Below are 27,944 nucleotides of genomic sequence, written 5' to 3'. Positions count from 1 at the left end.
GGTGGTGGGAGGGGAGGAGACCCCCCCTCCGAGGCAGGCTGCACGTTCCAGGTTCAGCGCACCATCAGGGCAGCCCCCAGACCCCCCAGCTCACCGTCAGGGCAGCCCCCAGACCTCCCAGCTCACCATCAGGGCAGACCCCCGCAGCACACCTCAGGGAAAGCCCCAGACCCCCCAGCTCACCGTCAGGGCAGCCCCCAGACCCCCCAGCTCACCGTCAGGGCAGCCCCCAGACCCCCCAGCTCACCGTCAGGGCAGCCCCCAGACCCCCCAGCTCACCGTCAGGGCAGCCCCCAGGCCCCCGCAGCACACCTCAGGGAAGCCCCAGACCCCCAGCTCACCATCAGGGCAGCCCCCAGACCCTCGGCGTCCGTCCCAGGCTAGCATCCAGGAGCTTTATCCCCCAGCAGTCTCCCCGAGGTTCTCCTGCGCTGGCTACCTGGCCCCATCCCACACCTGGAATACATCCAGGTACCCTCCTTCTTGTGTGTCTTTGTGCTGCGGTTTAGCCCAGGGCTGGGGGAGGTGTTGGGAGCCCAGTGAGCCCTGCCCCATCTGTGCCCTGCAGAAAGCTCTCGATACAGGGTCTTTTCAGCCCTGCAAGAACCTGCGGGGTTACAGTGAGGGGCGTGACACACACGCGGGCGCACGCGCACACACACGCACACACACACACACGCGCGCACACACGCGCCCTTCCTGCAGCTCTCGGCAATCTGCGCTCATCTCGAGCGGAACCCCAGGATGGGCTTGGCAGGTGGAGTATGTCTGGTATTCCAGTTTGTTTTTTAGCTTTTGTGTTCGCTATTTGCTGGTTGTCTTGACTCACCTGCAAACTTCCCGGGAAGGGGCAGCCTTGGCCATCCTGTCCCCAGCACCTCCGCCCTCCGGCACCGGGTACCTCCAGTCCCAATGCCTCCATCTCCCCCTTTTATTTTATTTTTTTTATTTTTGACAGGCAGAGTGGACAGTGAGAGAGACAGAGAGAAAGGTCTTCCTTTTGCTGTTGGTTCACCCTCCAATGGCCGCCGCGGCCGGCGCATCGCACTGATCCGATGGCAGGAGCCAGGTACTTCTGGTCTCCCATGGGGTGCAGGGCCCAAGCACTTGGGCCATCCTCCACTGCACTCCCGGGCCACAGCAGAGAGCTGGCCTGGAAGAGGGGCAACCGGGACAGAATCCAGCGCCCTGTCTGGTACTAGAACCCGGTGTGCTGGCGCCGCAAGGCGGAGGATTAGCCTAGTGAGCCGCGGCGCCGGCCTCCATCTCCGTGTTGACTCGAAGGCAGTGGGCAGACCTGGGACAGCTATGTCTGGGCTCAGGGACATCTTTGGTCACACGGCCCCTGGGCCTCAGTTTTTCCTTCTGCAAAGTGGGGGTAATAAACCCGCTTCTCCGGGCCAGCGCTGTGGGAGCAGCAGGTTAGGGCCCCACCTGCGATGCACCGGCTGGATTCCCGGATGCTCCACCTCCCAGCCAGCTCCCTGCTGTGTCCGGGAAGGCAGTGGGTGATGGGCCAAGCGCTAGGGTCCCTACCACCATGTGGGAGACCCAGATGGAGTTCCTGGCTTCTGGCTTTGGTCTGGCTCAGCCCTGATCATTGTGGCCATTTAGGGAGTGAACCAGCAGACAGAAAAAAATAAATAAAACTGGGGTCGGCGCTGTGGCGTAGCGGGTAAAGCCACCACCTGCAGTGCCGGCATCCACATGGGCGCTGGTTCGAGTCCCAGCTGCTCCTCTTCGGATCCAGCTCTCTGCTGTGGCCTGGGAAAGCAGTAGAAGATGGCCCAAGGGCCTGGGCCCTGCACTCGCGTGGGAGACCCAGCGGAAGCTCCTGGCTCCCGGCTTCCGACCCGCCCAGCTCCAGCCGTTGCGGCCACTTGGGGAATGAACCAGCGAACAGAGGACCACTCTCTGTCTCAAATTAAAAAAAAAAAAAAAAAAAAAAGACTGCTGCCTCCTCCGCGGCCCACACAGCCACGTCAGCCATGAGAAACAACAGGGGCGTCTGGCTGGGGCGCGGGGCCGGGCCCACACGCGGGGAACGTGCTAGAACGCTAGCTCGGGCCTCAGCGTTCAAATGCCGGGTCTCCCATTTGTCCCGACCCACTCAACCGCTGAGCCCGGGCCTCACGGAGAACACGAGAGCTTAGGACAAGGCGGTTGTTCCCAGGTGTGTGTGCGGGGTGGGTGCGGGACAGTTAGAAGCGGCACCTGCCCCCCTCCACGCACGAGAACTCCGCGGCCCCGGCCCACAGGCCCCGCCCCGCCGCCCACGCCCCGCCTCGCCCTTCCGGGACCGCGCTCGTCTCGCGCACTTTCAAAGTGCGCGAGCTCCGGCCGAGACCCGGGGCCGACGGTTGGTCGGACGGAACCATCTGCTACGTTGCGTGGGGGGAGCGGAAGGCCTCCACGCCCACTTTTTTTCCCCCAAGTCTTTAACTTTCCAGCCCAAGTGCTGGTTCACGGTAGCGTTCAAATCCTCTCCGCGTGCTCATACTCTCAGGAGGAACCCAGTCTCCAGGATAAGGGCGGGTGTGGGTCCGTGCGGCGTCCTCCCCCTCTCGACGGGGAGCCGGTGGAGAGGACGACGGCCGGCGGGGGGAGGAGGAGGCGGCCCTAGCGCCATTTTGTGGGAACGAAGCGGTGGTAGCTGCGCTGCTCTCGGACCCCGGGCTGCTTCCGTCTCCCCGTCGGGCTCCCTAGCAGCGGCCTAGCGGGTGAGTCGCGGACGCTTCTCACTGAGGATGCCCGGGGCGCCCCGGCAGCTTCGGGCAGGAAGGGAGCCGTGGGGCCCTGCCCGAGCGGGCTCGCGCGGGAGCGTCGTTAGGGCCCGGCGCGGACTGGCAGCCGGCGCCCGGACAGGGACGCGGGGCCCGCGGGGCCTCGGGCGGAGTTTGGGCCTGGTCTGTCCGGGCCGGGGCAGCGCGAGTGCGATCGGGACGTGCGCCGCGGGGGCCGGCGGCCAGCCCAGGCCTGTGCCCCTGCGGCCCCACCCAGGGCCGCGCCGCAAACTCCGCCCTCGGCCGTCACGCGCTGGCTGCCGGGAGGGGCGGCTCGCCCGAGGCCCGGCTCCGGGAGCCCCGCCGAGGACCTTGCTCGCTGGCGGCTTCGCCCTGCTGGGCGCCCAGGCTTCCGTAGGGACGTGTGCCCCGGCCCGCGCGCCGGTGTAGGCTGCCCCGGCCCCCAGCGGTAGGTTTCTCAGGACTGCAGTGCGAGAGTTGGGGGGTGACCGTGTGTGCGGGGGCTGCCCCCGGGGCCACGTGGGGACTCGGGACGGTCGGAAGCAGCGGACTGGCCGGGCGGCGCGTTTTCTAGAACGTGTCCCTGGCCTCCCCCGTTCTCCAGGGCTGACCCCCACGCAGGACAGTGCGAACAGCAGTTTACTTGTTGGAAGTCAGGACAATAGCGGCGGCGGTGTTAGCACGTGGGTACAGGGGCGTGAGCAGCCTCGCGCGAGCCCGGGTCACCCGTGTGTCTTTTTCCTTTTGAAGAACAACAAGGGAAGATGTCGGAGTACATCCGGGTCACGGAAGACGAGAATGACGAGCCCATCGAGATACCGTCCGAGGACGACGGCACCGTGCTGCTGTCCACCGTGACGGCCCAGTTCCCCGGCGCCTGCGGGCTGCGCTACCGGAACCCGGTGTCGCAGTGCATGCGGGGCGTCCGGCTGGTGGAGGGGATCCTGCACGCCCCCGACGCCGGCTGGGGGAACCTGGTCTACGTCGTCAACTACCCCAAAGGTGGGTCCCTGCCACCTCGCTGGGGGACCCTGGTCTGTGTTGTGGGCTACCCCAGAGGTGGGGCCCTACCACCCCACCCCGCTGGGGGACCCTGGTCTACGTAGTCACCTACCCCAAAGGTGGTTCCCTGCCACCCCGCTGGGGGACCCTGGTCTACGTAGTCACCTACCCCAGAGGTGGGGTCCTACCACTCCACCCTGCTGGGGGACCCTGGTCTACGTAGTCACCTACCCCAGAGGTGGGGTCCTACCACTCCACCCTGCTGGGGGACCCTGGTCTACGTAGTCACCTACCCCAGAGGTGGGGCCCTACCACCCCACCCTGCTGGGGGACCCTGGTCTACGTAGTCAACTACCCCAGAGGTGGGGCCCTACCACCCCGCTGGGGGACCCTGGTCTGTGTTGTGGGCTACCCCAGAGGTGGGACCCTGCCAGCCCGCGGGGGGACCCTGGTCTGTTGTCGGCTACCCCAGAGGTGGGTCCCTGCCACCCCACTGGGGGACCCTGGTCTGTGTTGTCGGCTACCCCAGAGGTGGGGCCCTACCACCCCACCCCGCTGGGGGACCCTGGTCTACGTAGTCACCTACCCCAGAGGTGGGGCCCTACCACTCTGTGTGGAGCTGCGGCGTGGACTGGGGCTGCTGTTTGGCAGGACGTTTCTAACCCTAGCATTGCCCTAAACTTCAGTGTCAGGCTGACTTGGGAGACCACCCCTCTAAACTAGGGAAAGTGAGAAAGCTGTGTGTAAGCTGTCATCTGCGCACGCGTGGCCGAGTGGGTAATAGGTGTGTCTTGCAGATAGTGTCCTGCCTTGCAGATAGGTTTTTCTATAGCACCAGGTAGTTTGCTTTGATGGTGGTCTTTCTTTTGTTTGTTTGTTTGTTTTTATTTCACAAAGTTATAGACAGAAAGGTCTTCTTCCGTTGGTTCACCCCCCAAATGGCCGCTATGGCCGGCGCTGTGCCGATCAGGAGCCAGGTGCTTCCTCCTGGTTTCCCATGGGGTGCAGGGCCCGAGGACCTGGGCCATCCTCCACTGCACTCCCAGGCCACAGCAGAGAGCTGGCCTGGAAGAGGAGCAACCAGGACTAGAACCCGGGGTGCTGGTGCCGCATGTGGAGTATTAGCCACGTGAGCCACGGCGCCGGCCGGTGGTGGTCTTTCTGGTCATTCAGTCAGCTCTTCTGAGTTCTTAAATCATAGAGCAGACCTTGGGTGAGGGCAGTGCCAGCTGCAGTCGTGGGGGTTCTGAGGCTGCACTCGCTGCCTCTCAGCACTGATGTCCTGGATGAGAGGAGCAGCGTGGGGGTGTGCTGGCTGACCCAGCTCCTGCTGCTGGGGCTGCCCAAGTCAGCCGACTGCAGTTGGCAAGTAGGCAAATAGCTGACTTTAATGTGTGTCCAGAAAAAAGTAGAAACTCAAATTTCTTTAATACGCTGTTCCTTGAGCAGTTGACTACAAATTGCCGTCTGCCCCAGTTTACAGTGTCACTTAGGTGGGGTGCTGGTTGCCCTGTCGCGGTGCCCCCTGGGCCAGCACCCTGCCGATGCACTGGGGGAAGCAGCAGAGGCCGGCCTGAGCGCGTGAGCCCCTGCGCCCGTACGGGGGATCCAGGTGAAGCACCTCGCGTCTGCCTGGCCCAGCCTTGGGCGTTGCAGCTGTCTGGGGAGTGACCCAGCGAATGGGAGATCTCCTTCTGTCTCTCCTCCTTTATCTGTAGCTCTGCCTTTCATAAGTCATTTAAAACGATGCCGCTTGGTGGGGCCAGTGCCGTGGCGTAGGGGGCTAAGCCTCCCCCTGTGGTGCTGGCATCCTGTATGGGCGCCGGTTCAATTCCCAGCTGCTCCTGTTTGATCCGCTCTCTGCTGTGGCCTGGGAAGGCAGTGGAGGATGGCCCAGGTGCTTGGGGCTCTGCACCACTTGGGAGACCAGGAGGAAGCTCCTGGCTTCAGATCAGCTCAGCACTGGCCGTTGCGGCTATCTGAGGAGTGAGCCAGTGGATGGAAGACCTTTCTCTCATTTCTCCTTCTCTCTGTAACTGTAACCTCTCAAATAAATAAAATCTTAAAAAAAAAAAAAAAAGATGCCGCTTGGGGTGTCTGCATGCGACACTGGAGTGCTTAGGTTAGGTTTGAGTCGCACCCGCCTCTGCGTCCACGTCCATTTTCCTGCTCATGGACGTCCTGGGAGGCAGCAGGTGATGATTCAGGTCGTTGGGTTGTGGCCTGACAGTGTGGTGCCGTGGGTGCTGCCGTCCCATATAAGCACCAGTTCAAGTCTTCACTGCTCCACTTCTGATCCGGCTCCCTGCTTATGCCCTGGAGAAGCAGCAACAGATGACCCAAGTGCTTGGACCTCTGCTACTCACGTGGGAGAACCAGATGGAGTTCCTGGCTTTAGCCCATGCCTGGCTGATGGGGCCATTTAGGGAGTGAACCAAGGGATGGAAGGGGGCCTTTTGTTATTGTATTTTAAAGATTTATTTATTGGAAAAGCAGAGAGAGCTTCTATCCCCTGCTTCACTCCCCGAGTGGCTGCAGTGGCCAGGGTTGGGCCAGGAGCGAGTGGCAGGGATCCCAGTACCTGGGCCTTCTGCTGTTTTCCCAGGCACATTAGCAGGCTGTTAGTGCCCACGTGGGATGCCAGGCGTCTCACGTGGCAGTTCAACCCACTGCACCACAATGCTGGGCCCATAAATAAATCTTTTTTATTTTTTAAGATAATTTATTTGAAAGGCAGAGTAACAGAGAGAGAGGGAGATAAACAGAGTTCTTCCATCTGCTGGTTCAGTCTCCCAGGTGACCACACTGATCAGGACTGGGCCAGGCCAAAGCCAGGAACTTGTAACTGGTCTCCAGCGTGGTTCAGGAGCCCAGGCACGTAGGACATCCCATGCTGCACTCCAGGCACGTTAGCAGAGAGCTGGGTTGGAAGAGGAGCAGCAGGAACTCCAGCCGGTTCCCATAAGGGATGCTGGTGCCGCAGGCTGTGGCCTTAACCTGCTACACCACAGTGCCAGCCCCGCAAATAAATCTTTCCCAAAAAAAGGGTCAGGCTGAGTCCTTGCCACCCATGGGGGAGACCCGATTAAGTTTCCTGCTCCTGGCTTTGGCCTGGCACACCCCAGCTGTGTGGGCGCTTGGGAAGTGACGCAGCAGACCGGAGATCGAGTCCCTCCTTCACGCCTGCGTGCTCTCTGCTTTTCAGATAAAGAATGTCATTTAGTTCATCTCCTTTCTAAATAACCTTAAGATTAGGTTTGGCTTTTAAAAATAACCCGAGGTTTTTGTTTGGTTTGGTTTTTTAATGGCACAGTTTGTGTTTATTGTTGAAGGCTCAGGAAAGACAGGAAACGTCCACAGCTGGAGCTGAAGTGCAGGCATCCAGAGAGGCAGGCAGAGGCGTGTGCTCTAGCATGTTTCACTTATTTGAGAGCAGAGAGAGACAGAATGGGCTCCCCTCTGCTGGCGGACTCCCCAGAGGCCCCACTGGCCAGGACTAGTCCAGGTCAAACTGGAGGAGGATTATTTTTGTTTCGGTAAAGCTTCTTCTTTTTTTTTTTTTTTTTTTTTTTTTTTTTTTTTTTTTTTTTTTTTAAGAGAGAGAGATATTTTAATTATTTATTTGAGAGGTAAGGTTGCAGAAAGAAAGGTCTTAGAGTCACTGGTTCACTCCCCAAATGATAGCAATGGCCGGAGCTGTGCTGAGGCCAGGAGCCAGGAGCCTCTTCCAGGTCTCCCCCATAGATGGAGGGGCCCAAGGACTTGGACCATCTTCCGTTTTCCCAGGCACGTAATGAGGGAGCTGAATCGGAAGTGGAGCAGCCAGGACTCGAACCAGTACCCATGTGGGTTGTTGTGAAGTATTAACCTGTGCCACAGCGCCATCCCTGGGTAAACCTTTGAGAAGGAGGCTATAGATGAGATTGTGATCTTGAGATACTGCGAAGCCGGCGTTAGGAATCTCAGCCATTGGGAAAGCGCCGCAGCCCCTTGTCGGAGCCTCCTCTGTCTTGAGTGCTGACGTCACTCTTGGCCAAGCGTTTTCAGTCTTCACAGATTGATTTCTCGGGGTGGGAGGCAGTATGTTTTAAAGGGACGTGCTAAATGAAGATTTTTTTAAGAAGATTTCTGTTCATTTTGCTCAGATAACAAGAGAAAAATGGACGAGACCGATGCTTCGTCAGCAGTGAAGGTGAAGAGAGCCGTGCAGAAAACATCGGACTTGATAGTGCTGGGGCTCCCCTGGAAGACGACCGAGCAGGACCTCAAGGAGTACTTCAGCACCTTCGGAGAAGTTCTCATGGTGCAGGTAAGCTGGACTCGCTCAGCGGCGGACACGCAGCTCCCTGGCTCTTACTTCAGTGGCACTGTCTTTCGTGTTTGGATGATTATTTTTAAAGCAGAAAGCAGCAAATTTTTTTTTTTTTTTTAAGATTTATTTATTTGAAAGGTGGAGTTCAGAGGCAGAGAGAGAGAGGTGTCTTTCATCACTGGTTCACTCTGCAAATGGCCGAAACAGCCAGAGCTGGGCCAGTCCGAAACCAGGAGCCTGCAGCTTCCTCCAGGTCTCCCACGTGAGTGCAGAGGCCCGAGGACTTGGACCGTCTTTGCTGCTTTCCCAGGCCATGGCAGAGAGCTGGGTTGGAAGTGGAGCAGCCGGAACTCGAGCTGTTGCCCACATGGAATGCTGGCGCTGCAGGCGGCAGCTTTACCCACCATGCCACAGCGCCAGCCTGTTGGAGGGTGTTCTAAAGTCCTCATACAAAGTTAGCAGAGGACGCCTGGCTTACATGGTTCCCTTTATTCATGCCCACACGGGACCTTCGATGTTGTAGAATCCTGTGCCTTGAAGGCGTAGGGGAGTAGGTGACATTGAGTTTTTCCTTAAAAGATTTATTTATTTTACTTGAAAGAATTACACACACACACACACACACACAGAGAGAGAGAGAGAGAGAGAGAGAGAGAGAGGTCTTCCATCCGCTGGCTCACTCTCCAATTGGCCGTAGCGGCTGGAACTGCGCTGATCCAAAGCCAGGAGCTACTTCTGGGTCTCCCACGTGTGTGCAGGGGCCTTTAAGTGTTTAAAGGAACGGGAAATTTTTCTGCTTTTCCCATGTGATTAAGTTTGTAAACACTGACGACTGGCGTTGTGGCACAGCAGAACAGTGGGCTAAGCCGCTGCTTGGAATGTCAGCATCCCCTGTTGGAGTGTGGTTTCCAGTCCTGGCTGCTCCACTTCCAATCTTAGTAGGCCTGGGAAGGCGGCAGGTGGTGGCCCAAACACCTAGGTCCCTGCGGTCATGGGAGAGACCTGGAAGGAGGGCCTGGCTCATCCCCAGCTGCTGTGGCCATCTGGGGAGTGAACCAGTAGATAGAGTCTCTCTCTCTCTCTCTCTCTCTTTCTCTCTTTCTCTCTTTCTCTCTTTCTCTCTTTCTCTTGCTCTACCCTTCAGATATATTAAAAAATTTTTTTAAAGCTGGCACTTATTGTAAAACATTGTTAAAATTCTGTTGTGTCACTTGAGTTTTACTCTGTCCATTAACATGATCTGGATCCCTCTTGCTGCCTTTTATTTTCCTCAGTACTTAGCTTCATCGACATCCTAATTCAGCCACTGCGTTCATGGAAGCCGTTCAGTTTTCAGGAACTTTTGATTTAGGACTGCGAGTTTGAGTGCATGCGGATATTTTAGGAGTAAATTGTCTCTTCTAGGTCAAGAAAGATATTAAAACTGGCCATTCCAAAGGGTTTGGCTTTGTTCGTTTCACGGAGTATGAGACGCAGGTGAAAGTAATGTCCCAGCGGCACATGATAGATGGACGATGGTGCGACTGCAAACTTCCTAATTCTAAGGTACTTGGCTCTCCCTCTGTGGGTTGGGGATTTTTACTGACAGGCTTTCTTAGAAAGTGCTGTAAAATAAAACATTAAGTACAAGGGGGGTCTTTAACAAAATTGATGAAAGGTACGTATTTATGAAAAACAACTGAATTTTTTTAAATTTTTTGCTCCAGAATTTTTTTTTTAAGATTTACTTATTTACTTGCAAGTCAGAATTATACAGAGAGAGGAGGAGAGGCAGAGAGAGAGGTCTTCCATCTGCTGATTCACTCTCCACTTGGCCACAGCAGTTGGAGCTGTGCCAATCCGGGGAGCCGGGAGCTTCTTCCAGGTCTCCCGTGTGGGTACAGGGGCCCAAGGACGCTGGATCGGAAGTGGTGCAGCTGGGACTCAAATCAGTGCCCCTATGGGATGCCAGCACCTGCCACGCCACAGTGCCAGCCCCTCCAAGATATTTTAATTCCATTTTCCATTGACTTTGTTAAGTGCCCGCATATGCTTGGGAAAGGCAGTGGCAGGATGTGTTACAGCTTTTGCCTTGTAACTCTTCCAAACTGAAACTTTGCTCGCGTTATTCATGAGTTAATGTTTCCTGCACGGGTGTCTGTTGAAACGTGAAGACGTACAGCGTGTCATACGTTCACCTTGTTATGTAGGCCTGACAGAGCAGTCCTTGTTCAGAGCGTCGTCCCGTCAGGGCCATTCCTGTCGCTGGCTTTTCCCAGGTCCCGTCGCTTTCCTAACTCTGAAGTCTGGTCTTGAAGTCTTGCTGGAGGGAAAGGGCTGGTGGCTCCCTCGCAGGATCCCTCTGCTGTAACCAGACAGACTCTGCTGCTCTCCTCGCGCCCCCCAGCTCTGTCTGACCTCTCCCCTTTCCCTTGGCCAGCAAAGCCCCGACGAGCCCTTGAGAAGCAGGAAGGTGTTTGTGGGGCGCTGCACGGAGGACATGACTGCTGACGAGCTGCAGCAGTTCTTCTGCCAGTACGGGGAGGTGGTGGACGTGTTCATTCCCAAGCCCTTCCGAGCCTTCGCCTTCGTCACGTTTGCAGATGATCAGGTATTTTGCTTGGTGATGCGTCGCAGTGGACAGCCATCCTTAGCTACGCTTTCTGGGCTTGTACGGCAGCGGGATGTGTGGGCTTAGACACGTGTGAGACGAGCAGTGGGTAGCTTTCAGTATGTGCTGTTGGAGAGTATTACATGGTCTTGAAACAGAGTGAGATGCCCCCGCTCCGTGACTACAGCTAAATAAAGGCTGTGCTGCAGAACAGCTAGCGTCGTCGTATTTCTCTCCAGCGTGGATAAATTCTGCGTGCAATCTAGATTTTGTTTCTGCTTATTAGGTGTGTGTTCCGTGGCTTAATCTCCTTTGTCTGCACCCTTATTTCTTACAGGTTGCCCAGTCTCTTTGTGGAGAAGACTTGATCATTAAAGGAATAAGCGTCCATATATCCAATGCCGAACCTAAGCACAATAGCAATAGACAGTTAGAAAGAAGTGGAAGATTTGGTGGTAATCCAGGTGGCTTTGGGAATCAGGGTGGCTTTGGTAACAGTAGAGGGGGTGGAGCCGGCTTGGGGAACAATCAAGGTAGTAATATGGGTGGGGGGATGAACTTCGGTGCTTTCAGCATTAATCCAGCCATGATGGCTGCGGCGCAGGCGGCACTGCAGAGCAGCTGGGGGATGATGGGCATGTTAGCCAGTCAGCAGAGCCAGTCGGGGCCTTCGGGCAATAACCAGAGTCAGGGCAACATGCAGAGGGAGCCCAACCAGGCCTTTGGCTCTGGCAATAACTCCTACAGTGGCTCTAACTCGGGTGCAGCGATTGGTTGGGGATCGGCATCCAACGCAGGGTCAGGCAGTGGTTTTAACGGTGGCTTTGGCTCCAGCATGGATTCGAAGTCTTCTGGCTGGGGAATGTAGACCGTGGGCTGTGGTTGGTTGCTTAGAATGGTGGGAATTCAATTTTTTCTAAACTCATGGTAAGTATATTGTAAAATACATATGTACTAAGAATTTTCAAAATTGGTTTGTTCGGTGTGGAGTATATTCAGCAGTATTTTTGACATTTTTCTTTAGAAAAAAAGGAAGAGCTAAAGGAATTTTATAAGTTTTGTTACATAAAGGGTTGAAATATTGAGTGGTTGAAAGTTGAACTGCTGTTTGCCTGATTGGTAAACCAACACACTACAGTCGATATCGAAAGGTTTCTCCTGTAATCTCTTATCCCTGGACTTGTCAAGTGAATTCTTTGCATGTTCAAAGTGGAAACCATTGATTTAGAGCTACATTCTTTTCTCCTTGTTTTAATTTGAACCCCACCATACGGATTTTTTCCTTAGGAAAGTCTTCCTCTCGGGAGATGATGGTGTCACGCAGTGTTTGGTTCTTTCGGTTTTGTTTTTAACACTTGTCTCCCCTCATACAAAAGTACGATATGAAGCCTTCATTTAATCTCTGCAGTTCATCTCATTTCAAACGTTTATGGAAGAAGCACTTCGCTGAACGTAGTGCTGTAAACATTCTGCCATAGGAATACTTCTGTCTACAGCTTTCTCTTTCAAGAATTGGTCGTCACGCCGCGCGGGCTGCGTCTCTGACGGTGGGTGTCCCATTTTTATCCAGTACTCTTTATTTCATGGAGTCGTATCAACGCTGTGAACGCAAGGCTGTGATATGGAACCAGAAGGCTGTTTGAACTTTTGAAACCTTGTGTGGGATTGATGGTGGTGCCAAGGCATGAAAGGCTAGTATGAGCGAGGGAAGGAGAGAGCGCGTGCAGAGACTTGGTGGTGCATAATGGATATTTTTTATCTTGGCGAGATGTGTCTCTCAATCCTGTGGCTTTGGTGCGAGAGTGTGCAGAGAGCAATGATAGCAAATAACGTACGAATGTTTTTTGCATTCAAAGGACATCCACATCTGTTGGAAGACTTTAAGTGAGTTTTGTTCCTAGATACCCCACGTAGCTGAATGTGTTAAGTGAAACGATACTTGTACCCCTGCCCCTTGTCAACGCTGTGAATGCTGTATGGTGTGTGTTTCTCCCGTTACTGATCTGCAAGTGTGGTCATGTGAACTGAAGCTGCTGGGGTGAGAACATGGACTGAGCTTGTGCTGTGCTTTGCAGGAGTACTTGGAAGCAGAGTTCCCCAGTGAGCTCAGGTGTCTCCAAGAAGGGTGGACGTTCAAATGTCTGTTAGCTACCATAAGAATGCTGTTTGCTGCAGTTCTGTGTCCTGTGCTTGGATGCTTTTTATACGAGTTGTCAATGTTGGAAATTCTTAAATAAAACTGATTTAAATAATATGTGTCTTTGTTTTGCAGCCCTGAATGCAAAGAATTCATAGCAGTTAATTCCCCTTTTTTGACCCTTTTGAGATGGAACTTTGATAAAGTTTCTTGGCAGTAGTTTATTTTGCTTCAAATAAACTTATTTGAAAAGTTGTCTCAAGTCAGATGGATTCACCACCTGTCAGGCCTTGACGCCTGACGCCCAGACTTAATTGCTATCCGTTCTTGCACTGTCCAAAGTGAAAAGTTTTTTTTCTTCTTTTTAAATCTAGTCTGGGTGCCCGCACCTCATGGTAAGCAGTGCCCTCCAGCGTGTCTCAGTGCCTCTGACGCTCTCTTTACACGGCCTGTGTGGTCCTCGTTGGGGAAGCATGACTTAGAAAACTTTTTATTTGGGGGCGTGGGCAAAGCAATAGTGATTGATTCCCAGTGCTTTGTAGCAAGGCACATCAGCTGGGAAGAGGGGAATCTCAGCGCCTTTCTAGTTGGGGATTTGAAAAGTGGAATTAATTGCAATAGGGATAAAGGAGAAGAAACCACAAATTTTCTTGTGCCTAAAATCCATTAAGAAGCCTGATAGCTTTAAGAACGAGCAGGGTGGGTTGTCTGTCAAGTGGACCGGGCTTTTGCCCGCCAGAGCCGGGGCGTGTAGTGATGCTGAGTGAAACCACTTGCAGCACTCAGATCAGACTCTCACGTGCGTTGTTAAGTATGTGAAAGCAATAATACACTGATTCTTGATTGTACTTTCTATGTAACTACTGATTCTCATTTTCTAATTGGAAGATTGTGACAATATTTGTGTTGGTAGTTTACGTAATGCCCTTACCTAATCAGATTATGATAAATAGATTTGTCATTTTGCAAGTTGTGTGTTTATAAATGAAATCATCCTTTTAGATTTTGTGATCGCCACGTTGTTTCGTTAGTCAGTTTCTTCTGTAAAAGGGTCTTGCGTTGTTTTAAAGTTTTTTTCTGCATCTGAATCTGCATGATTTCCAAACCCTGTACCATCTGAATTTTGCATTTTAGCATTTGCACTATTACTCAGCAGCAGTAACATGGTAACACTTAAAATGGTATTCGGGGACCTCCAAAGACTAAACTGACAAGCCTTCAAGGAGCCCAGGGGTAAGTTAACTTGTCGATGGCATGGTTTTAATCCTTATTTACACTTGTAAATTAGTTACTGGTCATAGAAGGCTTTCACTGTTGAGTAGCCTTTTATTAACATGTTTATGGTACTACGTGGCTGGGGTATATATTCTACCCTACCAAAAAATTGAAGCTTAGACGTGCTTAAACTATTTGGCAAAGATTTGTTTTTGAAAGTCTATTTGGTCATCTAAATGCATTCATTCTAAAAAATTTTTGAACCACAGTTGAATAAAAGTTTTGTTGCCACCAGTTTAGTGTCTGGAGTCTTAATGGAAAACATGTCACGTAGAGGGATCTGAAGAAGCTGCACTTGAGGCGAAACCAGAACTCACAGTGAACTCGTGCCGGAATGCTGCCTGCTTAGCTAGCCCGAAGAACTCTGTTAACTGTTAGCTGTTAAAGCTTTTTAGGGAAGAATGGCTAACTACAGTGAGACTGTCTGAAGTTAAGGTAGCACTGGATTTTTTAAGAAAAAGGAGTTTAGCTTCTCAGTAACTGAGATGATGCGTGTGACGCTGAGAATTTGTTGTTGGGTACTAGTGAAGCAGTTCTTGCCTGTCTGTCGAGTTCCAACCCCACTCGGCTGTGCTGTGGCTGTGATGTGGTGTTGGCTTGCCTGTGCCCAAGTACTCCGTGGTGACTGTAAGAAGTACAGTGTCAGCTCTGTATTTCCTCTGTGGAAGTGCCACATTTGATTCCGTCTGAATTTGAACATTACTTAGGTTATTTCCAATTGCTAGCAACATCCTTAGGGCTACATTAAATTATTAGTGTTGGAGTTAGCAGGTCAGAGGTTATGCACGCATGTAAGGCTTTTGAGATGTTTGCCGTGTCCTTCAGGAGGTTGCGTTGGCTGTGGCAGTGTGAAACGGTGCTGCCGTGCAGCGCTCCCGCTGCGGGACGCCTGGGTGGGTGAGTGAAAGTTAGGGCTCACGCTTGCGTGGTGCTAGTGTTTAAGCCGGAAGTCAGTGAACTCTTGGGCTAGAGAATCCGTGTTTCCAGTTACCCAGAAGTGATTTCAAGGTTATTCCTGAACCAATCCTGTTCTAATACATAAAGCAGTCTCAGAGATGAGTAAGAGTTGACAACCAGTCAGAAAATAGAACAGATGACAAATGCAGACACCCAGTACGGACTGTGTACGTAATTGAACGTGATTCCCCTTGGCTTGGTAAAGAGGCAGACGCGCGCGCCGTGTGGGACCTGCGGCTCAGCCGTGCCGTGGGGCTCCCCTGGCTGAAGTCATGGCTATCGATGGTCAGCCTCTGGGCTGAGATCAAGGGTGGACGTCACTCGCGGAGGAGTTGCTGACTATGCCCTCGATCCAGGGAATGTAGTTAGTGACTTTGGTGTATACCCCGTACTGAGCTGCTTCCCCACAGTCCGCGGAGCCCCAGGACACGATTCCCCCCACAAACCACCTCTGTGTGTCGTTATCGAGAAACACTAGGGCCCCCCCACTGTCGCCTCTACAGCTGTCCTTGCCCCCACCTTCTAAGCCGGCACAAAACATGTTGTCAGTCACCCTCGCCCCTGGGTGGGGGGTGCCTTCATACGCAGCAGCACATTTTTGCTGGTCGACAACTGGAACGTCCACAAACATCAGGTTCCTAGCAAGGAACCCCCTTTGGGTTAGTCCCCACCCAGATACAGTCCCCAGGTCGTTCGGCCTCAGGTAGGACCCCGCGCCTCTCTCGGGCAGGCAGATGGGCAGGACAGTGCTGCTGACAGCAACTCTGTCCCTCAGTTTAATCAGTGCGATGTCGTTGTCGAAGCCAGCGTCATGGGCGTAGCCTTCGTGGATGAAGATGGCCTCGGCCCGGGCTCGGGTGTAGTCAGGTGAGAGTCTTCGCAGGGCACCCATGCGAATGTCCAGGGAGGACGGCTCTCCCCGCTGCCCGTAGATGGCGTGCGCGGCTGTTAGGACCCAGCTGTCAGATAGAAGAGCGCCCGCTGCTGTGGTCTCGCCCAACAGCAAGACTTGCCAAGGAAAATCGCCAGGCTTCGCGTGCTGCCCTCCGTAGATGCGGCCTCCTGTGGTGCGGGCGGAGAGGCCGCAGACTGGGGAGAGAAGCAGACGGGAGGCCCCTTAGAGGCAGCCTGGACCAGGACGGTGCTTACAGAGCTAGGTGTTCGGAGTGGGAGCCCTGAGTGAGCGGGGCCGCAGCCCAGGGCCGTAGTTGAGAGAATGAGGTGTGGAGGAAGGGAGGGGCCAGGCCCTGTCACTCTCCTGTCCTTGGGAAGTGGGGTGGTGGCCGCTGGGTTGTGCAGAAGCAGGAAGCAGAGCGGAGTTCTCACCCCGGGCACACGCTGGAATGCTGCCTTTAGGTTCAGAAGTTACTGGTTTTGGTCTGGGTGGTTTCTTGCAAACCGTAAATTTTACTCTTTACTGCAAACGGATTGTGCTCACTGATGTAGCAGACGTGTTTCCTGTTACGCTTGTTCATTATACTGGACACACGCTGCCACAGCCAAGAGAGGTTTTAGGAAAAAGTAAGCCGAATGGCACAGAGGCAGTGGGGGTGTGGGGGTGTTATTACCTCTCCCTTTCCTTCCCCTCCGTCTCTCCCCCCTCCCCACCCCCGCTAAATCATCATCTTTGGACCAGTCTTGTTACACAGATTTTAAGTACTATTAAAGGCAGATTGCATTAGTGATTAAAATCTAGGTGTCAAAAGCAGTGCTGAGGGAGATAATGGAGTTGCTCGCTTCGGTGTTGATGGCGTTTCTGCAGAGAAAGTAACAACTCCTGTTCCTAAGTGTACAAATAGTTCAAGATAGTCTTAGAAATCATTTAATGTTTATGCTTGCCGAGTTACAAGGTCAAAAGTAATCAAGTGACGGATGCGGTCAGCACCCAGCAAGCCTCAGAAGGGGCCATGAGCACCTGTCTCGGGCAGGAGCGAGCGCCCGAGGCCGTCTGCCTGCACAGCCGAAGCGCTCGGGACGCCAGTCTCCTCTAACCGCGTGCTTACCAGGCTCGCAGACGGGGAGTGATTTCTCTCCTTTGGAGCTCGTCCAGAATCCATCCGCCTCACACACGTATTCACCTGCAGCCAGTGGGAAAGCGAAATGTGTGACTGCGTGCGTGAGGTGGCTATCGTTTGCTCTGCCGCCCCGGTGAGAAACGCTGGCTGCAGCGCGGGTGGCGAGGGGGGTCTGGATGCCGCCGTGGCCGTGGCGGCTCTGCGTCTCTGTCTGCTGGCAAAGTGCAAGGCTTTTAGCTGTGTAACTTGAATATGTATCACCATCTCAAGTGCTTAATGATAAGGTTTTGACTTGTTAAATTAAACCATTTGGAATATATTGTGTGTTTGTAGTAGTCATTTACTAGATAAGATCTGTTTTCAGATTCTTGCAAATTGACATCAAAGTCACTTTCGCTGTAATATTTCACTTAGCAGGTGGGAGAAGTGCCTTTTAATCTTCCCTCTTAGCCAAAAATGTTAGTTTATTTCAGACGGGGAGGGCTCAAGTTGCAAATGCCGCCCACCCCACCTTGAACACTGGGCTCACCGTCCCCGGCACTCATGGTGTAGAAGGTTCCCTCGCAGCTGTACTGGATCACAGCCTTGTACGTGGTCACGTCAGCGCCTGTGACGTAGCGCACCTGGCCATTGGCCAGGTGGTCTGGAGGGCCACAGTCCACAACTGAGGAAGAAGAGGGGGGACCCCGCTGTGCGGTGGTGCTCACCTGAGGAGGCTTTGGGGCCGGCAGTGCTGGCCCAGGTTGGGGTGTCAGCCCCTCCGCCTCGTCCCTGTTGCTGACCGAGGGGCTGCACGGGAGGCGGGCGAGGTGAGGACTTCCCTAAAGGGAGTTTGGAACCATTCGGCGGGCCTCAGCGGCCACTCAAACCTTGGGGTCTGCAGCAAAACTGATGGGCAGAGTCGGTTCCTGGCCAAGTAGCGGCTCAGTTTGCAGGCCGATTGGCTGTAGAGGCGGCAGAGGGCTGAGCAAGCGCGGGAGACCTGGAAGGGGTTGGGGTGGGATTCCGGGGCTTGTGCATGTTGGCAGTTCTCGCCATACCTTGAGTGTGGGCCAGAACGGAACCCAGTTGTTGGGACACTGCTGGTGTGGACTTGGCAGCCGGCTCATGAGCTGGGAGGAGGCAGAGGGGCTGCGTCTCGCCTGCGTGCGTGGGCGTGGGCCTGGCCTTGCCCCTGCTCTAGCACATGGGACTTCTCTCCCCCTCCCTCCTCTCAAGTACATGAAAAAAAAATGTTAAACAGTTTTCAGCAGTGTAATAGCTGTGTGTAGTTCTGTGCCAAACACTTTGCCTGCGTTGCTAGTTGGCAGGTGCAGTTCTGTGAAGGGGCCGCTCTCCGTCTGTACGTGAGAAAATGGTGTGTGTAGAGGGGACAGTGATGGGCCCCAAACCGCCAGCCTGCTCCACAGTGATGTGTTTTTGAACAAAGTCTAATGGGAGGAAAATTTATATTAAAAATGTGAAGGCCCCTAACACTTAGTCCCTAGGAACTCTTAACGTGAGAATGTGTGTGGTGTGAGCCACCGGGGCGTGTGTGCCCTGAAACACGAGGAGGTGGAAACCCACACGGTCCGCCCACGCAGGGGTGCGTGCGGCCCGGCCGGGGAGGGCGAGCGCGCACGCAGGAATCGCGGGAGAGGCAGCCCAGCCATACGGCAAAAAAGATTGCAGTGCCACCCGGTGCCCGGTTTTGGCTGAAAAGTACGTGATGGGATTGAAATGTTCGGATGTGTCCCTGTCCGTGTTGTGAAAGAAGTGACCCCAGCCACTTGGTAGCTTGGGGGGTGGGCAAGAGGCTGTCACCATGTCTTTTGGTAAATTTCTGGGTTTTTTTTTGCAAGTAACACGTACACTTTATGAATGGGAAAGGAGCCAGCACTGTGACCCAACGGGTTAAAGCCCTAGCCTGCAATGCTGGCGTCCCATGTGGGCGCTGGTTCAAATTCCAGCTGCTCCTCTTGCGATCCAGCTCCCTGCTGGTGGCCTGGGAGAGCAGTAGAAGATGGCCCAAGTGCTTGGGCCCCTGCACCCACGTAGGAGACCCGGAGGAAGCTCCTGGCTCCTGGCTTTGGATCAGCACAGCTCCAGCCGTTGCAGCCATTTGGGGAGTGAACCAGCACATGGAAGACCTCTCTCTCTGTGTCTGTGTGTGTGTGTGTGTCTCTCTCTGTAACTACCTCTCAAATGAAATCTTAAAGAGAATGGGAAAATGTACAGTCACGTAAGACACACAGTGCTCAGTTTGCAAGACGGTGGTGCCAGCCATTACCCCAGTTAGGGGTGTGTGTATACATGTGGGTACACCCACAGAATGGTCTGCATTTTGTAGATGGTTCCTACAGAGTGGTGTGGCGTGTGCATACGTGTGAGATGTGTGTACTTGGGAGGTGACACACCAAAACAGTCCCCATGACTGCGGTCTCGCGGCATGTGGGTGTTAAATGGCACTTCCACTTCTCCCGGATTGTGCAGTGACTGGCACTGCTGTCCCTGGGAGAAGGTCCTCCGAGAACACTTTCCTAAGCCCCCCTCCCCAGGAGCCTGGTCCTGTCTGACGTGTGGGGAGCGCGCTGAGAGCTGGGGAAGCAGAGTTGGGATCCAAGCCCCGGGAAATGGGGTCATGGGAACTGGAGCAGGGTGGAGCGGCGGCGGGGGCGTACTGCTGCACTCCGGCAGGGCGGGGTCCCAGGCTCCATCTCTCTGACAGACGGCGGTGAAGGACTTCAGGGGCAGGTCTCCCTACAGAGGAAGGGAGGCAGAGTCATAGAACCCCTCCCCGGGGGGCAGGCCTGGGAGATGAGGTGCCTAGCGCGCTGCACTGGTGCACGTGTGTGTGTGTGTGTGTGTGTGCCCGTCCATGCCACCTCTGCTAGGAATCTCTCAGTGCCAACTTGTGACGCCGGCCTCTGCAGCCATTCCCGTGTTGCTTTTCGCTGTAACCGGGGCACAGGTGGGCGCTTGGAGTGGCTGCGGCCACAGAGCAGACTTGGAGCTGGCCGGCTGCTGTGTCTTTCTGTGGCCGTTAGCTGGAGGCTACTGGAATCACAAGGGTACTTAAAAATTTATGGAAAACGGAATCAAAAGAGAAGTTTATTTCTGGTGCAAAAATACCTGAAATCCACGCTTTTTTTTTTTGAAGCCTCCCTCGTGTGCGTGGCTGTCAGTTTTTACTCATCTTGCCCTCCCGTTCCCCGAGCCTCCGCCCTGCGCTCGGTGTGCTGCCCACGCGTGTTCTGTTCTCACTGTGCTTTTCTAAAGTCAAACGTGAACACGAAGGAAGGCGGCTGTAGCAGAAGCTTTGTGCTTCAAATGGTATCAGGATTTAAAAAGAAAAATCGGGCCGGCATTGTGGCTTGGTGGGTTAAGGCTCCAGCCTGCGGTGCCTGAATCCCATATGGCGCCGGTTCGAGTCCCGGCTGCTCCACTTCCTATCCAGCTCTCTGCTATGGCCTGGGAAAGCAGTAGAAGATGGCCCAAGTCCCTGGACCCCTGCACCCACGTGGGAGACCCGGAGGAAGCTCCTGGATCCTGGCTTCAGCCTGGCCCCGCCCTGGCGGTTGCTGCTATTTGAGGAGTGAACCAGTGGATGGAAGATCTGTCTCTCTCTGCCTCTCCCCCTAACTCTGCCTTTCAAAAAAATAACTTTTTTTAAAAAAAGAAAAGGGTCAAAACTGGGCACGTTTGCAATCCAGGAAGCTGTGGAGAGAGCCGGCCGAGAAGTTTGCAAGGAGGGGACAGTGTCTCCGCCCTCTCCGGGCTCTGGCCTCCCCCAGCTCGCCGGCCTGGCACGTTATTGCTTTTGGCCGCTGAGACTCCGACAATTTTGAAGAACATAAAGAGGGCGTCTTAATCTCCTACCTGTGCCCCTAGCAACACGCTAAGCATTTTTTAAAATCAGCTCGGCGTCCCTCACCGGCGGTCCCTATTTATAACTGTGCACAACACACTCTTTCCCTCCTTCCTGGGGCCGGCTAATTTTTCTGCGGACCCAGAACTTGTCTCCTGGAAGGGTCAGCCTTCGCGGGGTCGGGGGTGGGGCGACAAGGGAGGGGTACAGCGAGCAATCCGAGGATGCATGCCTGAGCGAGCAGGGAAGCTGCCCCCACTTCCATCACCGGCTTAGAACAGGCGAGAGCAGAATGCGCGCAGCCCCCGGGGCGGCCGCCCCCCGCCCTGCTGTCCCCCGTGTCTGCCGGGCCGGGGCGCACCTGCAGGAGTTCATAGCCGACCTCACATTGCACGGAGACGCGGTCCTGGAAGATGTACGTGGCTTGCACCGGGGACACGCGGCCGTTAGGTGGCGCCACCGGGTCCGGACAAGGCTGTGCTGCACGGAGGGACGGGGCGCTTGTGAATCCCGCAGGCCCGAGTTCCCGCTCTTTAACTGAAACACTCAGCACGCAGAGGCCCTGAGACCCTCGGTTGCTTGTGCCCACGAAACCCGGTCACTCGGCGGTCAAGGTGGGCAAGGAAGCCTGGCTGGAGTAAGGCGGTACCCAACCCCCACCTGGCACACTGTGCAAAACAAGCAGGGACCAAGAGCTATCCGTCCCCGGGGGCCACTGGCGCCCCCTCTGAGCCTCCACTGTGGGCGGGATTACAGCAGCCGCTCCCCTTGCAGGGCTGCTGTGGGGGCCCAGGACCGCGCCTGCCCGGGGGCTTGGCAAGAGCAAGCTGACTTGAGTCTCCCCACAGTCCCGAGACCAAAACCCCAAGACCCAGACCGACTCCGGGAGCCCCGGGGTGCCTGCCCGCGTGCTCAGGCCACCAGGACGGCTGCCTTCCCTTTCGACCCCCAAGCCCCGGCCGGGTCTCACCCCCAAGGCTGTGGGCCACCTCCTGGCTGCCCCTCCAGCAGCTGCTCTCAGGGGCCCCGGGCACCCAGCCTGCGTCCTGGGGTGCCCCGTCCCTGTGCACGCCCCAAAGCTTCCATCAAGGGAAGCAGTGCCCAGGGACAGCCCTGAGGCCCCGAGGGAGCGCCGGGCTTCTAGGATTCGAGGGTCTGTGAGGAGGGGCGGGGGTCTGGGCAGAGCCGGGGCAGGTGCAGGCCCTGCTGCAGACCCCCGAGCTGCGGCCCCAGCCCAGCCCCGCGCCCCAGCTCTCACCCACATCTCGCCCGCGCCCGTCCCACCCCACGGCGGTGCAGCCCCTGCCGGGACTCCTGCACCTTCCTGCAGCACCTGCTCGGCCTCCCGGTGCAATCGCAGGTGTTTCCTGTGCCGGGGGCTCTGCCGCGGCACCCGGCCCCTCCCGGGCCCTGTGCCTGGATCTACACCTGTGCCTGCCACCAGGCCCTGGTTTTGTTGCTGTGTCTGTCCCCACACTGGACCTAGAGTGTGTGACGTCTGCACTCTGTATGCCTGGTGTTGTGCATCCGTGGGTAGAAGGAAGCCCGGGTGGACAGGTGGACGGGCGGATGGGTGAGTGGGTGGATGGATGGACGGACAGACGGATGGATGGACGGATGGATGGATAGGTGGATGGATGGATGGAAGATGGGTGGATAGGTGGAAGGGAGGGAGGAAGGGAGGATGGATGAATAATTGGATAAGGAGCTTCTGGGTTGCTGAACACGTGGGGTCCCTGGTCAGCCTCAAGAGAGGGCACAGGAAAAAAAAAAAAGGGCCAGCGCCGCGGCTCACTAGGCTAATCCTCCGCCTTGCGGCGCCGGCACACCGGGTTCTAGTCCTGGTCGGGGCGCCGGATTCTGTCCTGGTTGCCCCTCTTCCAGGCCAGCTCTCTGCTGTGGCCCGGGAGTGCAGTGGAGGATGGCCCAGGTGCTTGGGCCCTGCACCCCATGGGAGACCAGGAAAAGCACCTGGCTCCTGGCTCCTGCCATCGGATCAGCGCGGTGCGCCGGCTGCAGCGCGCCGGCCGTGGCGGCCATTGGAGGGTGAACCAACGGCAAAGGAAGACCTTTCTCTCTGTCTCTCTCTCTCACTATCCACTCTGCCTGTCAAAAAAAAAAAAAAAAAAAAAAGAGAGGGCACAGAATCCCCACTCCCCTTCCGCATCCTTTGTAAGCTCCTTTGAACAAGCCAGTAAGTGAACAAAGAGACAGGGGTGTGATGGCTGAGCAGGCAGAGGAGGGGGATGGGGGAAAGGAGTGGTCCTTCCACTGGTTCCCAGGCCACTCCCTGCCCACCTGGGCTGCTTTCCTAGGCGCCTGCCTGGGCCTGAGACCCGCCCACCTGAGACCTGCTCACCTGACCTGCCCACTTGAGACTCCACCCCTCAGCCTGAGGCCCCGCCCCCCCAGCCTGAGGCCTGCCCACCTGAGACCTGCCCCCTGAGACCCGCCCCCCAGCCTGAGACCCGCCCACCTGAGACCCCACCCCCCGGTCTGAGGCCCGCCCCCTGAGACCCCACCCCCCGGCCTGAGACCCGCCCACCTGAGACCCCACCCCCCCCGGCCTGAGACCCGCCCCCCAACCTGAGGCCCGCCCACCTGAGACTCCACCCCCAGCCTGAGGCCCGCCCACCTGAGACTCCACCCCCAGCCTGAGGCCCGCCCACCTGTGCTTGAGTAGCGGATCTTCCAGCCCGTGTGCTCCCCTGACTCATCCGTGGTGAAGGTGACGGTCACGGTGCTGCTGTTCGTCTGAATTCGGTGGGGCTTTGTGTCCCCGCAGAATCTCCCATACTCCTCTCTGTCTGTCCGAATCTGAAGAAACGAGAAGCCCACGACCTGCCGGGGGTCCTGGCTGGGCTGAAGGACCCTCGCTCCCTCTGAAGCCAAGCCTGGGGGGGGGCATGCTGGACAGTGGCGTGGGGGGGCAGTTCAGGGAGTGAGGGGACAGCTGCGCTGAGCAGAGCCGTGGTGGACGAGGCCCGGGTCCCAGGGGCCATACCTGGAGGGAGTCGTAGGGGCACTGGGTGTCGGGGTGTGCCTCCACGTCGAAGGACCCCACAAAGTCCAGGCTGACTCGGAAGCCCTCCTGCAGGCGGATGCTGTACGTGCAGTTGGAGAGTTTGGGGTACGGCTGTGGGTACTCGGGACTGCTGAACTCCCCAGAGCGCTCAGTGAAGACCCGGCCCGAGCACAGAGCTGCTGAGAGGGAACAGGGCAGTGGCTGGGCGCACCGCCTCCAGGGAGCAGGGCGGGGCACGACTGGGTCACCTGCCCACGGGCAGTTCTGAACAGGGCCGGAAGCCAATCACCGCACCTCCACGGCAAAGGGGCGATGTAGGCAGGCGCTCTGGGGCTTTGGCTGAAGCCGCCTGCCCCTGGGACTGCAGCCCTCCAGGGCCCTCACGCACAGCCCCAGAGGCTGGGGCATCCCGGGCCAGGGTGTCAATCCCAGAAGTGAAGTGAGCAAAGGAAGCTCCGCCAGAGCGGGGGGAGGAGGAGGGGGCCCTTCCCAGGAATGCGGGGAGAAGGGAGGGACGCACCATGGCCTTTAGAGCCCTGTCGCCAACACTACCAGCCCACCCTAGCAATTCCTATGTTCGTCCACCAGGGGGCTCCCACCCAGCCGCAATTCCCATTTTCATCCACCAGGGGGCTCCTGCCCAGACCCAGCAGGAAAGCCGCACAGCACTCCCGAGGGTGCTGATGGGAGCAGCCTGGAAGAGCGTCTTGCCCTCCCTCCGCCGAGTCTGGGGCCTGGGATCCCAGGAAGTCCAAGTCCACAGTGCCCACAACCAAGTCGGAGCGGCTGATAGCGCCTTGGGGTCCCTCACTCAGGGGAGCCGTCTGCCCCCTGCCTGCCAGCCTCGCCCCTGGATGGGGGCTCTGCAGGGGTGGGGTGCAAGCATTCAGACCTAGAGGAGTCTGCGGACTGGGGGTCCCGACACCGCCCTCCTGCTCCCTCCGGGGCAGACAGCATGGCCCCTGGGTTTGGGTGGGGGACCAGGCTGGCCTCTCAGCTGCGGGCCAGCTCCCCCAGATCAGCACCCGTAGCCTGGATGGCCCGGAGCGCCCCAGCGCAGCCTGCAGGGCGCGGGCCGGGGGAGTGAGCCCAGGCTGAGCCCTGCCCTCCCCGGGCCTTAGTGCCCCATCTGCAAGCTGACGGGCTGCTCAGGAAGGACCCTGCAGCCCCGTGGGGGAGGCTCCCCACAAACAGGGGTCCCCCGGGTATGAGAAGAGAGGCAGGGAGGAGAGAGCAGGGCACACATCAACACCCCCAACGCTCGGACTCCAGAGACACGCAGCCGCAGACGGAGGCGGAGCCAGGTTTATTATGGGGTGCGCGCGGTTGGGGTGCAGGGGCGAGGCAGCGACCGAGCCCCTGCAGAGCTGCAGCCCGCGGGGCTCCCTGTGGCTTCGACCCTCCGGGCAGGCTGGAGCCTGAGGGGAGGCTAGCGGCTCTGCTCTGGAAGAGATCAGAGAGAGAGGAGGACTGGCGGGCAGGAGACAGGGTCAGGGCCAGCTCCAGGGCTCTGCTGCCCCCGTCCAGATGTGTGACAAAGGCGCCAGGGTGGGGGCGGAGGCGGAGGGACAGCCTCCCGGGGCTGGGCGTGGTCCTGCCGCCACCCTGCGGCTCCGTGGAGGGAGGAAGCCCTGGGAGTTGCACTTGACCAGGGGCAGCAGGCTTAGGGCCCACCCCCACCCAGGGTAGTAGCAGAGGCAGCAGAGGGGGAGGTTCCCTGAGCCCAGGAGGAACCAGGCGCACAGTGGGGACCTAAGATGGGCTGAGTGAGTGAAGCCCCCACTGGGCGCAGTGAGGGTGGGGGAGGAATGGAGGAGCTCAGTGGAGGGGTGCAAGGCGAGGGGACCCCAAAGATGCCCTGGGAGCAGCCGAGCAGGTGCCTGGGCACAGCAGCCCCCCCCCAGCCTGTGTGTCCGCAGGGTGGTGGCCCCGGCCCGCAGCCTCACCTGAGCAGGTGCCTGGGCACAGCAGTCCCCCCCCCCCAGCCTGTGTGTCCGCAGGGTGGTGGCCCCGCCCCGCAGCCTCACCTGAGCAGGTGCGCCTGTCCCGGTGGAGGACGTAGCCCGAGCGGCAGGAGCAGTAGAAGCCTCCCAGGTGGTTGTGGCAGTGGTGGTCGCAGGCAGGCGCCTCTCCCGGCGACACCTGGCACTCGTCGATGTCTAGGGGCAGGTGGGTGGGACAGCAAGGGGGTCAGAGGGCAGGAGTCGGCACGGAGCTCCAGCCTGGCTGGGGGCTCAGGTCCAGCCTGGGGCCGCTGCAGCCCCTCTGAGTGCCCAGGCAGAGGGCCGGCGAGCACCCGCCTCCCGAGGGCACACAGAGAGGTTGGGCCACTCGCCCAAGGTCACACCGCCATGCCCCGCGGGGGCGGGCTCTGAAATGCGCGTGCTGGGCGGGGCGACTGCTGGCGGGGCTCCCTGGGGGTGGGGTTCTCAGCCTTTGCGTCCTTGGGGAGGACGAACTCATCGGTGTTTGAGCTGTGGGTGACGTCAGGCCCCGGGTGCCCTCTCCTGCGTGGGGAGGGGGCCAGGACTCCAGCAGCCCCGGGCCAAGGGGGACCCTGAAGGCCTGAGAGAGGCCAGGGCGGCTGCAGGCCCCCCTGGGCTCACCCTCGGCTGCGTAGAAGGCCTCGAAGCCGGTGAAGGGCTTCTCGTTGGAGTAGTCGGAGCGGAAGGTGACGTCCAGGCGGGGGCCCGGGGAGTAGAAGGTGTCGTTGCCAGGGGCTCGCTCCGTGTCCGTGCTCTCGCGCCCGCACAGCGTGGCCAGCACCGCGCTCCCCGAGCTCAGCTGTGGCACCAGCAGTCACAGGAAGGGAAGTGGCCCCCAGGCCCCGCCCGCCCCCCAGGCCGCCCCTGCCCGCCCACTCGCGCCGCCTGGCACCTTCACGAAGTCATACTCGCAGAGGTAGGAGAGCTCCAGGTCGAAGTGGGTGAAGTAGAGGCGCAGGCGGTAGCCCGGGGGGGCCGTGAGGCTCCAGCGCCGCACCTGGTCATTGGCGTACTCCCCAGGGAAGCCGGGGGACGCCAGGCGCCCGAACACGGGCTCCGGCCACTGCGGCCCCATCGGGACGGCCCCTGAGCCACACAGCAGGCTCAGGACAATCAGCAGCCTGCACACAGGACGGGGGTGCTGAGCCCGCACCCGGCCCTCCCGCCTTGCCCCGCAGGGGGCCCTGGGTGCTCCCACCCACCTCATGCTGTGCTGTCCACCTGGCCAGACCTGGTCTGGGCCCCAGCTCTGACCTTTGATCTGTTTGTCCGGCGCTCTGGCCATGCCCCCCTGTGGGGGAACTGGCCCTGGGATTCCAGGAATGGAGTCCATGAGTGCCGGCCGCCCAGTGTCCTGCAACAGGACGCCCCGGGAGCCGAGAGCAGGGCCCCCGGAGAGGGGAGCGTGGTGGCACAGCAGGTGAAGCCGCGGTTCCGGCGCCTCCACGTCCAATGAAGCTCCCTGCTAATGCACACCCTGGGGGGCAGCAGCAGCACGGCTCCAGTGCTTGGGCCCTGCACCCGTGAGAGACCTGGATGGAGCTCCAGGCTCCTGGCTTCAGCCTGGTCCAGCCCTGGCTGTTGCAGCCATTTGGAGAGCGAATCGGTGGATTGAAGATCTTTTTTTTTTTTTTTTTTAATGTATTTATTCGATGGGCAGAGTTACAGAGAGGCAGAGGCAGAGAGAGAGAGAGAGAGAGAGAGAGAGAGAAAGAGAGGTCTTCCATCCTCTGGTTCACTCCCTAATTGGCCGCAACGGCCAGAGCTGCGCCGATCCAAAGCCAGAAGCCAGGAGCTTCTTCTGGATCTCCCACGCAGGTGCAGGGACCCAAGTACTTGGACCATCTTCTACTGCTTTCCTGGGCCACAGCAGAGAGCTGGATGGGAAAAGGAGCAGCTGGGACTAGAACCAGCGCCCGTATGGGATGCTGGCACTGCTGGTGGCTTTACCCACTATGCCACAGCTCTGGCCCCAGGATAGAAGATCTTTGCCTCTCTTTCTCTCCCTGTCTCTGCCATTCTGGCTTTCAAATAAATCTTAAAAAACAAACAGGA

General features: G+C 57.4%; 3 protein-coding genes across 13 annotated transcripts in view; 1 reads left to right on the top strand and 2 right to left on the bottom strand.

Annotated features, from left to right (window-relative positions):
* Window positions 1–2,386, bottom strand: part of C7H1orf127 (chromosome 7 C1orf127 homolog) — a 42,266-nt gene extending 39,880 nt beyond the window's left edge. For all 3 annotated transcript variants that reach the window (XM_070079285.1, XM_070079286.1, XM_070079290.1), the window contains exon 1: window positions 830–2,386. The gene's annotated coding sequence lies outside the window, so the exon portion shown is untranslated. The remainder of the gene's footprint in view (window positions 1–829) is intronic.
* Window positions 2,333–14,294, top strand: TARDBP (TAR DNA binding protein). Of its 3 annotated transcripts, XR_011390893.1 has the most exons (7): window positions 2,333–2,720; window positions 3,495–3,746; window positions 7,892–8,055; window positions 9,463–9,603; window positions 10,478–10,648; window positions 10,986–12,195; window positions 12,921–14,294. XR_011390893.1 is itself a non-coding variant. In XM_051841954.2 (6 exons), the coding sequence occupies exons 2-6, from the start codon at window positions 3,509–3,511 to the stop codon at window positions 11,514–11,516; spliced, it is 1,245 nt and encodes a 414-aa protein (XP_051697914.1). In that variant the 5' UTR covers window positions 2,333–2,720; window positions 3,495–3,508; the 3' UTR covers window positions 11,517–12,900. The 3 variants fall into 3 exon arrangements, 2 of the variants coding, with proteins under 2 accessions (XP_051697914.1, XP_051697915.1); XM_051841954.2 differs by lacking the exon at window positions 12,921–14,294 and having other exon boundaries at window positions 10,986–12,900; XM_051841955.2 differs by lacking the exons at window positions 2,333–2,720; window positions 12,921–14,294 and adding an exon at window positions 3,056–3,192 and having other exon boundaries at window positions 10,986–12,900.
* Window positions 11,121–27,157, bottom strand: MASP2 (MBL associated serine protease 2). 7 transcript variants are annotated; one of them, XM_051841947.2, is made up of 12 exons: window positions 27,092–27,157; window positions 26,782–27,010; window positions 26,511–26,688; window positions 25,932–26,063; window positions 23,884–24,083; window positions 23,549–23,696; window positions 21,241–21,359; window positions 19,693–19,771; window positions 18,073–18,144; window positions 17,562–17,696; window positions 17,021–17,095; window positions 11,121–16,106 (listed from the first exon to the last, which is right to left on the bottom strand). In XM_051841947.2, the coding sequence occupies exons 1-12, from the start codon at window positions 27,094–27,096 to the stop codon at window positions 15,322–15,324; spliced, it is 2,157 nt and encodes a 718-aa protein (XP_051697907.2). In that variant the 5' UTR covers window positions 27,097–27,157; the 3' UTR covers window positions 11,121–15,321. The 7 variants fall into 7 exon arrangements, with proteins under 7 accessions (XP_051697907.2, XP_051697909.2, XP_051697908.2 ...); XM_051841949.2 differs by having other exon boundaries at window positions 21,262–21,359; XM_051841948.2 differs by having other exon boundaries at window positions 23,884–24,080.
* Window positions 27,158–27,944: the final 787 nt, after the last annotated feature.

Source organism: Oryctolagus cuniculus, chromosome 7, assembly GCF_964237555.1.
Source record: "Oryctolagus cuniculus chromosome 7, mOryCun1.1, whole genome shotgun sequence".
Lineage (NCBI taxonomy): Eukaryota > Metazoa > Chordata > Mammalia > Lagomorpha > Leporidae > Oryctolagus > Oryctolagus cuniculus.
The sequence above is the reverse complement of the archived record's forward strand: the minus strand, read 5'-3'. Positions and strand labels throughout refer to the sequence as shown.

Bases quoted from the DNA above. Each gene is read 5' to 3' on its own strand.
- TARDBP (XM_051841954.2), top strand. From the start codon at position 3,509: ATGTCGGAGTACATCCGGGTCACGGAAGACGAGAATGACGAGCCCATC. The intron at 3,747-7,891 runs GTGGGTCCCTGC...CATTTTGCTCAG, and splicing joins CGTCGTCAACTACCCCAAAG to ATAACAAGAGAAAAATGGAC. The intron at 10,649-10,985 runs GTATTTTGCTTG...TATTTCTTACAG, and splicing joins TCACGTTTGCAGATGATCAG to GTTGCCCAGTCTCTTTGTGG.
- MASP2 (XM_051841947.2), bottom strand. The intron at 24,084-25,931 runs GTGAGGCTGCGG...GTTCCCTCTCAG, and splicing joins GGACAGGCGCACCTGCTCAG to CAGCTCTGTGCTCGGGCCGG. The intron at 17,697-18,072 runs GTATGGCGAGAA...CTTCTTCCTCAG, and splicing joins CGTTCTGGCCCACACTCAAG to TTGTGGACTGTGGCCCTCCA.